The sequence below is a fragment of the Lottia gigantea genome, assembly GCF_000327385.1.
Source record: "Lottia gigantea unplaced genomic scaffold LOTGIsca_29, whole genome shotgun sequence".
Classification (NCBI taxonomy): Eukaryota; Metazoa; Mollusca; class Gastropoda; family Lottiidae; genus Lottia; species Lottia gigantea.
Window position 1 is genome coordinate 968998 of NW_008708943.1, and position 12997 is coordinate 981994.

Sequence of the window (12997 nt, forward strand, 5' to 3'; positions counted from 1 at the left end):
GCAATAGCCACCTTTCTTGTATATCTGAAGTTTGTAAAAGCAGCGTTTTGATTGGATTGTACACCATCAAATACAGCCAATTAGAGCCCTTGATAGTAATATTGTAAACAGCGTACAATCCAATCAAATTGATGCAATTACAAAGTCAGAAATACAAAAAAGGTGGCTTTTGCAATCGAGATATTTTGTAAATTCGTAATAGCTTGACATTGTGAAGATGATACAAAGATAAAAGGAATTACTTTCAGGGTGGCATATGCATGCAAAGAGAAAATTGGCATTCATCTATCTATGACCAAAATATCAATTTCAGTAAGACAAAATGAGGTAAACACAAAATTTGCCATTTTAGAATCATTAAGGCTTTGTACTTTGGAAATTGTTCAGAAATGAAATAGAACATATTTCTGAATACAAAACCCACTGAAGCCCCACATTTGCTTAGATCGTTGGCATATCTGTATCTATCATTAAAACATTAAAACTTCCAAGTTGAAAATCCTAACGACAAAAATGTGTACTTTGTCCCATTAACAAAACGTACACGTTCATTAAAATATATTATGCTTTTACTTTTTAATAAAGCGCATTTTATTCTATTCACCACTCACTTTCATTAAAAATAGCAATACGTAATTTATTTATGAATTAATAATAATGATTATCAACAATACTGTCAATATATGCCCATGTTAATATGATATCGTCTTAAATCTACTTGCTTTTTTTTATTATTTCCAGAGCTAACCCTTGTTGGCTTCAACCCAAAAACTTTTACCGTACGTTAACCATACACCTTACTCTAACCCGAGGTCTCGGGGCCCAGTGGTTTTTTCACGTTATTGGCATATTATTGGTTGAGTGCTCGAGTACTCCTTTTTATAGATTATTTATTTGTTAAGTCAAACGCTGTCTATTGTATCATTTTGAGACTACAAAGAGCGCCTACTACCAATGGATAAGGTTGTGCATAGCTTACCCTAATTGCCTTTGTTCCCATTTTAACCCTTTTGGAACCATTTGCGTGAAGGGTATAATATCGGCATGGTATTGTGTTGAGAAAGTGCACAAAGAAGTATTCTTCCGTTTCAGATGCGGAAACCATGTCTTTGAACAAGCTAGAACTTTGCCAAAGCCAATTCACAAACGATTAACCTCGTGAGTTCCGTCGATCCTTTGAGTTAAGGTAAGAGTTGACATGACTCATGATATAAAGAATAAAAACTTCCAGACCACAAAAAGACTCTGTATCGTTCTTTTTGTTTTTAAAACTTCAGAGTTTAGGGTTAAAAAAAGGGGACAGACTTTCGAGCATGCGATTTAAAATGCTGCATCTATGTGGAAACGCATAGACACAACTCTACCATGGAACATCTTAGAAGGTTCTACCCATAGATCAAATTTATAAAAATAGAATTGATTTAGTTCATTTCGGCACTTTGTAAAAATGTATAAAGATCATTTTTTGAATGCTAATGAATTTCTGTTAACAAAGCCAAGTAAGCAAATATTTTTAGACAACCCGACACTAGTATGAGGATAATAGCTCATGCATTCAATGTAAACCATAAATACCGTTGAAGATTTTGGTGTGGGATATGACCTAGCTTTAATTTGTGTAACAATCCGGTCAAGGTTTTTTTTTTAAGAAAAAAATCATAATATTTGCCCATTTAATTTGTTTTCATTTTAAAGTTGACCACTAACTGCAATAACCACAACAGCGAAAAATTGTAAAATTTCAACCAGAGCTCTAGACTTCTACAACCGGAAACTTCAGAAGCCTAAATTGTCTACAGCCAACAGCCAATTGGTGAGTCGTTGATATCTGATGGAAAATTACTCTGTGAATGCCCCATTTTTTTTATATCTAATATAATATTGGAAATTTACCAGAGCGTGCAATTTAGTTCAACTTAATTGCTGTAACTCTAGTGTCCTATTCGGTTTCATCTGAAATAGGTAACATGGAAAGTCCACCTAAAGTTTCAACTCGAATGAAATGGAAAGGGAATTGTGATTTTATGTTGTCAATGATCGGATATGGAGTAGGACTAGGAAACATTTGGAGATTTCCGTATCTTTGTGCCTTAAATGGTGGTGGTGAGTATGCCTTTTACCGAAATTCTCTAAAAAAAAATATATTTTTTCTTATATTAAACAAACACTTATTTTCAAAAACGTTTAATCTATTTTCAGCCGTGTTCCTCATCCCATACGCCGTATTTATGGTTTTATTGGGATTTCCCATTGCATTTTTGGAACTGACTATTGGACAATATTCAGGAAAGAGTTGTTTTGATGTTTGGGATATTTGTCCCGCATTAAGAGGATTAGGATTATCAGCTACTGGTCTATCAGCCGTTTGCTCTATATATTATAATACGATATTGGCATGGATGCTATACTTCATGATCAATTCCTTCACGTCTCCTCTACCCTGGACCACTTGTAATAACTGGTGGAATACCGAGTCATGTTACATTAAAGATATATTTAGCAATGGAACCAATACGACATCAGAATTTCTAAGGAACATCAACGGAGCAGCGTATTTTTTAAAATCACTGGCCAATAATATGTCCATAGACCAGGATCATACTAATACGTCTAAAGCTTATACAGCAATAGAAGAATTCTGGAAGTAAGTGTCTACATATACAATTTATAGTCTGAAAACATTTTGCAATAAATATGGAAAGGTATAATATTCCATCATCATTCTATGAACAGATTTTGCTAAACATTGGTACATTCTGATTATGCAAAAAGACATAAAACCCAATTCTGTTTCATTAGTTTACACAAACAGTGCAGAAACACCCGTACCATTTCATTAGTTTATACAATGGTGCAGAAGGTCATAAAACCCCGTTTCATTAGATTATACAAACGGTATAAGAGGACAAAAAAAACGTTTTGTTTCATTAGTTTAGACAAAGGGTACAGTAGGACATGAAAGTCCCGTTATGTTTCTTTAGTTTATACAAAAGGTACAGTAGGACAGAAAACCCCGTTAAGCTTCATTAGATTATACAAACGGTGCAATAGGACATGAAATCCCCGTTCCGTTCAATAGTTTATACATAAGGCGCAGTAGGACATACAAACCCCTGTTCTATTTCATTAATTTATACAAAAGGTACAGTAGGTCTGTTTCATTAGTTAATACAACCCGCGTTCTGTTGTATTTATTTTTGACAAGTTGTTCATTGAAATTTTGCGATAAAGTATTTTCTTTTTGTCATGTTATTTTGGTGTAATGGACCATGTAAAATAAAGAATTTGTTTTTTTATCAGTTACCCCAAATAAGTCAGTTTAATATAATCGTGTTTCAGTGAAATGGCCTACTATGAAATTATCACGTAAAATAGTATTAACAGTAAAAATTTCACAGTTAGGGAATAGTGAATACCACAAGTGGAGATAGAAATGATGTTTTATTTTGATATACAGCATCTTAGGTGAAGCGGAAAACACAATGCGAGTAACCCTATTAAGTCATCCTCTACGACTATAAGATTAATGTCCAATGAGTTAACGAATGGTTTTGAGGAATTCAACAAGGGTATCATCTGAAAATATGACATCTAATGCAGTGTATTCAATGATGATGCATAAAAAGGCAGAATCTCCAGAAACTATTGATTTAGAAAGATATATCTTGAAAAGATGATAGATCAAAATACCACTGATATAGTCTCATAGTATTTTACTAACTATGTATTTTCAGCCATATTGTATGTTCAGATATAGTGTCATTTCTGTCACAATTAATTCACATTGCATTTTTATGTAACAATGTATATTTGGTCATAATGTATTTTCACTAAAAATGTGTATTCCGTCACGTTGTATTTTCCGTCACATTGTATTTTCCGTCACATTGTATTTTCCGACAACATATATTTTTAGTCAACATATATTTTTGATCAACATATATTTTCAGTCACAATATATCTTTAGTCATAATATACTTTCACTCACAATACATTTTCAGGTTGTATTTTCCGTCACAACTATTCAGATACAGTGTATTTTCAACCACAATTTATATTCGGTCATATTTTTTTCTTTTCTTTTTTTATCTATTACCAGTCTTAAAGTTTTTCTTTCTCAATTTATTTCCATTCACAATTTATTTCAATTCATGGTATATTTTGATGTATTCACAATACATTTTCAGTCACAATATATATTTTCACCTCACAATACACTTTCAGTCACAATATATAATTTCAGTCACTATATATTTTCAGTCAGAATTTATTTTAAGTCACAATATATTTCCAGTCAGAATTTATTTTCACTCACAATATATTTCCAGTCATAATATAATTTCAGTCACAATATATTTTCATTCTCAATGTATTCATCGACAGTGTATTTCACTCACAATCTATTTACTGTCACACTATCTTTTTCCATCAGAATGTAAATTCAGATACAATGTATTTTTAGCCCAATTATTATGTTTTTTTACCAATGTATTTTCAGTCATAATGTACTAAGAATGTCAGGTGGAATAGATGAACTGGGATCTATACAGTGGCATCTGGTGGTCGCTCTGGCTGTAGCATGGTTTATTATATATCTGTGTCTGTTTAAAGGTGTAGAATCAGTAGGCAGGGTAGGTTAACAGTAACATTATTCAGACTGCTAGGTTCAGGTATCGGTGTGTTCCAACTGACCATAGGGATATCGGACAGAACCATCTTCTATCGCCGGCATTAATCACTGCCATCGCACGACAGGCGGTTTAATTTGAAATTATTGCTGGTGACCATTTTTATTTCTGTCGATAGGTTGTGTATGTAACAGCGACGTTACCATTTATTTTAATAACCATCATTTTGATAAAAGCTGCTACTCTTCCTGGTTCCATTAATGGTTTGAAATTCTACCTGATTCCGGATTTCAGCAAACTTGGAGAACTTCAGGTATCAATTGATTCATTATCCTCATATTAGATTACATTTCACATGGATTTACTCAACAATTTACGTACAGCTTTTTCCATTCAGCCTGAGAAATTCTTAATATTCATTAATATTTTTTTTTATTAAAAACCATAAAATTTAAAACCTTTACCTCTTTAAGAAGGTTATAAATTTTGAAAAGCCAGATACTGGCCTGGTAAGACACGCTTTAATGTTTACAAATGATTGCAAGCGAGTCTCCCCTTGCAAAACCTGGCAATCCAACAAAAGTGGTTTGTTTCGGATCTGGTGGTTCTATTTATAGTTAAGTACCAGGCGCAGGTACTGCCCTTGACACTTGGCCTTCTTTTTACACTTTGTCATTTGTTCAACAGCTACAATGGCCACTGATTCCATTAAGTCTGGACTACAATCTTCAATTTTACCCAACTGAATTATTCTGAGAATAGTTTCTGATATTCGAATAACGTCTGGAGATTTGAGGTAAATCCCGGTTTAAAACGTTGGTTTTATTCTTTCGTTTTTTTATATCTGCTAGGTTTGGTTACAAGCAGGAATGCAGTTGTTTTATTCAATGGGTATTGGTTGGGGGTCGTTTATGACCATGGCTAGTTATAATAAATTTGATAATAATCTGTTAAGGTATGTGGGAATTTTTAGGTATTCGGTTACTGAAACAAAAACCCAAGATACTATCGCATGCTGGATAAGAGATAGGAGGAAAATATAGTATCCCCAGTGGCCCTCTTAAACAAGATCCGTTTAGTCTGTTTTGCCTAATATTAGTGAACGCCTTCGTTATTATTGAGTCGGGAACTGGAGAAGTAGAAATTTGTTGCTTTCAATAATGTAATTAATTTTATATAATAAAAAGGACATTTATTTTTTATTTCCTTTTCAGAGACACAATAATCTATTGTTTTGTTGGGGAAGGGACGAGTGTTTATGCCGGGTTTGCAGTTTTCGCTATTTTAGGGTATATGTCACATCTGACTGGTTTAGAAGTAGCCGATTTGGTTCGGTCTGGTAAGTATGACATTTAATATAGCTATGTTTTTTTTATCTTGTTTGTAAGTATTCACGCTGGATAGTCCAGTGGAAGTCTCTAATATATATCGAGTAATCACATATTGGGTTGATGAGAGAATAGGTAGAGGAATACAATTCAAGAAGACGTAAAACTCCGTTATATTTGTTACAGGTCCTGGTTTAATATTCATTACTTACCCGGAAGCTCTGGCTAGTTTACCTATTCCTCAACTATGGGCTGTATTATTCCTTCTAATGGTTCTAATGGTCGCCGTCGATTCTATGGTATGTACATCTAAACATTGTTTTGTCTAAAAATCTGTCCCGGGGTATTTCTCACTATCGTGATCGGTTGTCAAAGTCCACAAAGCCAAGCCCGATGATAATGAACTATAGGTAATCCAAGCTAATGGATCCAAGCCAATATAAACGTGATTTTTTAATATACAATATCCCAAGTCTAATAGCTCCTTTGTCTGGAAATAGTTCAATAATCTGCAGAATATTCCAATTAAACAGTTGGGCCACATTTGGTTGTTCCTGGTAAAAACAGTAGATCAATTGGGTACATATACATGTAAAGCATTTATTACTGGTTTGACCTGTTCAAAATAGTAGAAGCAATGTACATGTACATGTAAATAAACCAAGTACTAAAGATCAGTAGTTATCAGTGGTCGGCTACCGGTAAAATATAAAATGCATTTAATAATTGGACCTTATCTTACCAACTAATATGGACTCAAATTGTTAGTTAAAACAGAATTATACTGTTTGTTTCAGTTTGTGACTGTAGAAGTTTGTGCAACGACGTTTACCGACATGTTTAACATAACTTCCTGGAAAAAACGCTCTGTTCTCACAGCTGTAATGTGTGCTATTATGTTCCTTGTATCTCTTATTTATGCAACAAATGTAAGTACATCCAAGTTTAGCAGTATATGGCATGCTCAGTCGTGATTGTGTTTATCGACATGATTGTCTTAAGAAGTAAGATTCAGGCAATCATGATCATGTGCCAAGTTTATAAGAAATCCATATACATATATCCAGTATAGAACGGAAAAACAGTCAAAAATAAATGCAATGCACATTTGTCTAAGTCAACTGTAAATGACAAATGTTTCAAGTGAAAATTTCTTTTACCCAACAGACATTTTGCATGCAATACCTAAGTTGCTGACACTTTAATCAATAATAAATCTTAAAAGACAATAGTTTTGTTTAGCTTGTGATTACCTGAAGAGAAACCGTTGGAATATAATATTATGTATTATGTCAGCTATATTCCAACGTTGTTTGTTGCTGAGAAGGATATACAGTTTAACCCGATTAACCCAAATACACAACTATCTTTAAGGGTGGAATATACGTGTTTCAACTGGTCGATTGGTACATGTCCTCAGTAACAATGTATATAATAACTGTTTTAGAGTGCTTGGTTATTGGATGGATTTATGGTAAGCATACATTGTTATAGTTTCACCGCAAGGAATTCAAGTTTGACAAACGCAGTCTCAAGGGGGCATTTTCTTTCACGGTAGCCACAACCTCCAAGGTGTGTATTTTTGTGGAGCTCAAAAAAACAACTTCACGAAATCCTGTCATTGTTTGACCTTTCTTGTATCTAATTTTGATTCTTCAAACTTTTCTTCCCGGCAACCAAAATTCATCACGCCAATAAACAGGTATCATATTTTGAGCTGAAACTGTTTTTAGTGTAAGAATTTTTATTTTTTTTACCTATGAAAATCAATTTCATTTTTTTCTCTCAACCAGGAGATCGAGAGACATGAGCAACACTGTGACAATTGAATTGATCAATATTTCATCAACACAACATACTATTGTTCAAAAATTCATTTATCTGCTTTGTCAGTAATTCGCCTATTTTCCCACACGAAATTCTGTGATCATATCTCTCAATCTGATTCAAGTACAACCAAAATAGTTCGCTTTGTATTTTCGTTTGGTTACTTCGCTAAACGGAATGCAGTCCGTTAAAATAAAAGTTACACGGAAACGGAACGAAATTCTGAATTTGCATTCTAACCCGATTGCGCCACTTATATCCTAATATATGTTTTGATCATTTTTCAGTAGCCTTTTACTGCCTGTTTAATTCGTTGGGAGCACAGCTCATTGGCCGCTTCGTCAGCAGGTAGCCCTTGATAGTAGAGTGATATAGTCGCTTAAAACTTTATGAATCAAAGAATCACATATTTCTAAGCTTTGGAGAACATGAAGTTAAAGGGATATGGTCGTTTAATTGCTTTTTGATAGAACTGGAAGACTAGAACATGACATGACGAACAGATTGACGGGATCATTTTATGCTAATTCTTTGATGCAAACGATATTACGTCTAATATGTATTTTGATAAGGGATACATGTATCGTAAACTGAGCTCTATCAGCTAGTTCAATCCATACTTAAAAGACTATATCCCCTTAAATAGAATACGCATCATTTCAGTTGCATTCTGAACAATATATTTCTAGTAAGGGTGATTTTCACATAAAGAACGGACCGAACCTGGATGCTGACTTAAGTCATTTCTTGTTTTGGATCTCTATACATCTTTTTCCTGTAGTCGTTTTTGTTTCTTGTTAGAATTCAACTAGACCCTTCTTTATGACTGTAATATATTTGTAAATATATATAGAATTTCCAGATTCACCTTTTCAATCTTTCATATTCCCAAGTGTAATATATACGTTATGTTTTCAAAATGAACGGAAATTGATTTTCTCTGAAATGAAATGATAGGGAATGAAGTTTTACGTATATTTTTTTAGGAGCTGAAAGATATTACAATGATATTGAACAGATGTTAGGCAGACGTCCACCTATTATCTTTAAGATATTATGGAAGTTCGTCACTCCCACAATTATCTTTGTAAGTTTTTAGATTACTAAGATTTATGAGAATCTATGAAAAGGCAGATTTTACGTCTCTGGAATAATATTCAATAAAGGCTTTGAAAATGAATTCAGAGTGTACAACTAATAAATTGTAGATAGATTGATATCTAAATTGTAGTAGATTGATTACTGAATTGCAATCTGAATCGTAGATAGATTGATATCTGTATTGTATATAGATTGATATCTGTATTGTATATAGATTGATATCTGAATTGCAGATAGAGTAATACATGAATTGTAGATAGATTGATAGCTTAATTGTAGATAGATTGATATCTGAATTGTGGATATATTGATATCTGAATTACAGATAGATTAATATCTGAATTGTAGATAGATTGATAGCTTAATTGTATGTAGATTGATATCTGGATTATGGATAGATTGATTTTTATACGCCCACATGAATATGTGGTCGTATATTGTCGTCGCCCCTGTCCGTCGGTCCGTCGGTCCGTCCGTCAACATTTCTTGTGAGCACTATAGAGACTACAGTTTTTATCTGATTTTGATGAAACTTGGTGTGATGCTTTAGATTGATAAGATCTCGGTTAAGTTCGAATTTGACATATTTTCGATGAACGGTTTTTTGAGATATTGCCCTTGACTTAGAACGCCTTGAAATTTGTTAAAAATTGTTTGTGAGCAGGATTGAAGCTACAGTTTTCATCCGATTCTGATGAAACTGATGGTGTGATCATTGGAATTGATAAGATCTCGGACAAGTTCTAACATGACGCATTTTCGATGAACAGTTTTTGAGTTATTGACCTTGACTTTGTTAAAACGCGTCAAAATTTGTTAAAAATAGTTCGTGAGCAGGATTGAAGCTACAGTTTTCAACCGATTCTGGTGGAACTTGGTGTGATCATTGGAATTGATAAGATCTCGGACAAGTTCTAACTTGACGCATTTCCGATGAACGTTTTTTGAGTTATTGCCCTTGACATTGTTAAAACGCGTCGAAATTTGTTAAAAATAGTTCGTGAGCAGGATTGAAGCTACAGTTTTCAACCGATTCTGATGAAACTTGGTGTGATCATTGGAATTGATAAGATCTCGGACAAGTTCTAACATGACGCATTTTCGATGAACGGTTTTTGAGTTATTGCCCTTGACTTTGTTAAAACGCGTCGAAATTTGTTAAAAATAGTTCGTGAGCAGGATTGAAGCTTCAGTTTTCAACCGATTCTGATGAAACTTGGTGTGATCATTGGAATTGATAAGATCTCGGACAAGTTCTAACTTGACACATTTTCGATGAAGGGGTTTTGAGTTATTGCCCTTGACTTTGTAAAAACAGGTTAAAATTTGTTAAAAATAGTTTGTGAGCAGGATTAAAGCTACAGTTTTCAACCGATTCTGATGAAACTTGGTGTGATCATTGGAATTGATAAGATCTCGGACAAGTTCTAACTTGACGCATTTCCGATGAACGGTTTTTGAGTTAATGCCCTTGACATAGTTAAAAAGTGTTGAAATTTGTTAAAAATAGTTTGTGATCAGGATTGACGCTACAGTTTTCAACCGATTCTGATGAAACTTGGTGTGATCATTGGAATTGATAAGATTTGGGACAAGTTCTAACAAGAGATATTTTTGATGAAGATTTTTTTGAGTTATTGCCCTTGACTTTGTAAACACGCGTCAAAAGTTGTTTTTTGCCCTTGATTAGAGCTGTGTGATTTAATTGTTTGTTGTATTTGGGTTATTGATATTGATTTTAAAAAATTTGTGGCAGAAGCGAATAATTTCTTCAATATGAGAAAATTCGCACTTCTGTCACTAAAGACTGTTTTATTTTTTCTGACAGCTGCCAGTGGGCGTATGTTATCTTGCAACGCAAGCTATCTTTTTTATTGCAGATAGATTAATATCTGAATTGCAGATAGATTAATATATGAATTGTAGATAAATTAATATCTGAATTGTAGATAGATTGATATCTGAATTGTAGATATATTGATATCTGAATTGTAGATAGATTGATATCTGAATTGTAGATAGATTGATATATGAATTGCAGATAGATTAATATATGAATTGTAGATAGATTGATATCTTAATTGTAGATAGATTGATATCTTAATTGTAGATAGATTGATATCTGAATTGTAAATACATTGATATCTGTATTGTAGATAGATTGATATCTGAATTTCAGATAGATTGATATCTGAATTGCAGATAGATTAATATATTAATTGTAGATAGATTGATAGCTTAATTGCAGATAGATTAATATATGAATTGTAGATAGATTGATAGCTTAATTGTAGATAGATTAATATCTGAATTGTAGATAGATTGATATCTGAATTGTAGATAGATTGATATCTGTATTGTAGATAGATTGATATCTGAATTGTAGATAGATTGATATCTGTATTGCAGATAGATTGATATCTGAATTGTAGATAGATTGATATCTGTATTGCAGATGGATTGATATCTGAATTGCAGATAGATTGATATCTGTATTGTAGATAGATTAATACATGAATTGTAGATAGGTTGATAGCTTAATTGTAGATAGATTGATGTACTTAAGATATCTGACTTTATCTGTTTCAGTCAGTGCTGATAATGACCCTTACTCAGTATCAGTTACCAACGCTAGGATATTATAAGTATCCCCCTGTTGCCAGTGTATTTGGTTGGATTATAGCTCTATCTACAGCACTACCTATACCTATATGGATGATTAAAGAAATTTATAGTCGGGAAGGAACGTTAATGGAGGTATCGTAATTTTGGTTTTAAAATTATTTTGTTGACAACGGCTCACCATAATCATCATCATCATCATTGTCATTCATCGTTGCCATATTTTGATTACCATTCATTCATTCTCCAATATAACCTTCAAATCCTATTTTTCTTCAGAGAATCAAGTCAAGTTTTAGGCCCAACTCTAAATGGGGGCCGGTTAAAGATTACGTAGAACCAACAATGGAATCGGAATTCTAACAAATAGTCCAAACCATGGAAATTTCTTAAACCAGGAATCCGTAAGAGTTTTGAACATCATAGAGAGGATACTTAAGGGTATAAAAAAGTTGAGACTTTCTGTTGGAATTATCTTGGGTTGACCCCTTTCTTAAAAAAATACCTTTAAATAAATATCTCAAGGAACTTAAGGAAGTATATCAAACGGGAAATAAGTTTTATGGGAATGAAACGTGCATTATTAGTAAATGGAAAATGCTAGTGTGGAAATAACACTATATACTAGTTAATTTCTCAAATAACAAATTGGAGACACGTCATTATGTTTTGCTTTAAAGGAATTGTAAAGAGGTTTTCTAAATTATTTATGTGTATCGGGACACTGATAGCATTAATTTGCACAATTCAATCAAACGCCTGCAGTTTGTGTGGAATTGTAGCAACCGCAGACAGATTTAGAAAAATTTTTTACAATCCCTTAAATATTGCTTATTTTCATCATATGAATATACAAGTGGTCATCTTTAATTGTCTTTTTTTACTATTCATTGATTTATTGAAATAACTTATAACATAGTGTAAACTATTTTGGTTTTATTCAACGATACCTTCAGTAATCAGCAAGTTTTAAGCATTTCCTTCAACGCTCGCTTAATACAGGTTTGACTGTATGAACCCTAGCTGTATGTTGGATATAAGCTGTAGATTCCAAGTCAGTTTATTATGAATAAAAATGTCTGTTTTTCTACTATGAGTCTATGACTAGTAGACCGTAATAATAGCTGATGATTTCAGCTTTCAATTAACAAGTAGAATACAATAGGACCTGCATAATTACATTGATCAAAACCCGACGAACATTGTATCTGCTCTGATTCTATCTTCATTTATTTTAAAACAATCCTGTCTAATAAGTTATGTATTTGATATTTCTAGGTTGATTATTATAATAACTTCTGTAACCGTCTGTTACCTACATAGTTGCACCTAGTAAGAAGGGCTGACATGAAAAAGGCGTCTAGTCGTTCGGATATGACAATTAATCGAGGCCTCGTGTGATACCTCGACTGTTGGAAATCGAAAAAAGAGCAGGCTAATGCCGCTGTCCTGGCAAAACTCATTGCACCCTGCATGGCGTTGTCTGTCTTC

General features: G+C 33.2%; 1 protein-coding gene across 1 annotated transcript; it reads left to right on the plus strand.

The window, feature by feature from the left end:
- Positions 1 to 1967: 1967 nt before the first annotated feature.
- On the plus strand, positions 1968 to 11869 carry LOTGIDRAFT_118867 (hypothetical protein; the record flags this gene model as incomplete). The annotated part of the gene is made up of 13 exons (XM_009056802.1): positions 1968 to 2103; positions 2200 to 2478; positions 2551 to 2644; positions 4499 to 4631; positions 4807 to 4941; positions 5480 to 5583; positions 5843 to 5967; positions 6143 to 6255; positions 6754 to 6885; positions 7331 to 7430; positions 8770 to 8870; positions 11474 to 11641; positions 11786 to 11869. 13 exons carry the CDS (start codon positions 1968 to 1970, stop codon positions 11867 to 11869), a joined length of 1704 nt encoding a protein of 567 aa, XP_009055050.1.
- Positions 11870 to 12997: the final 1128 nt, after the last annotated feature.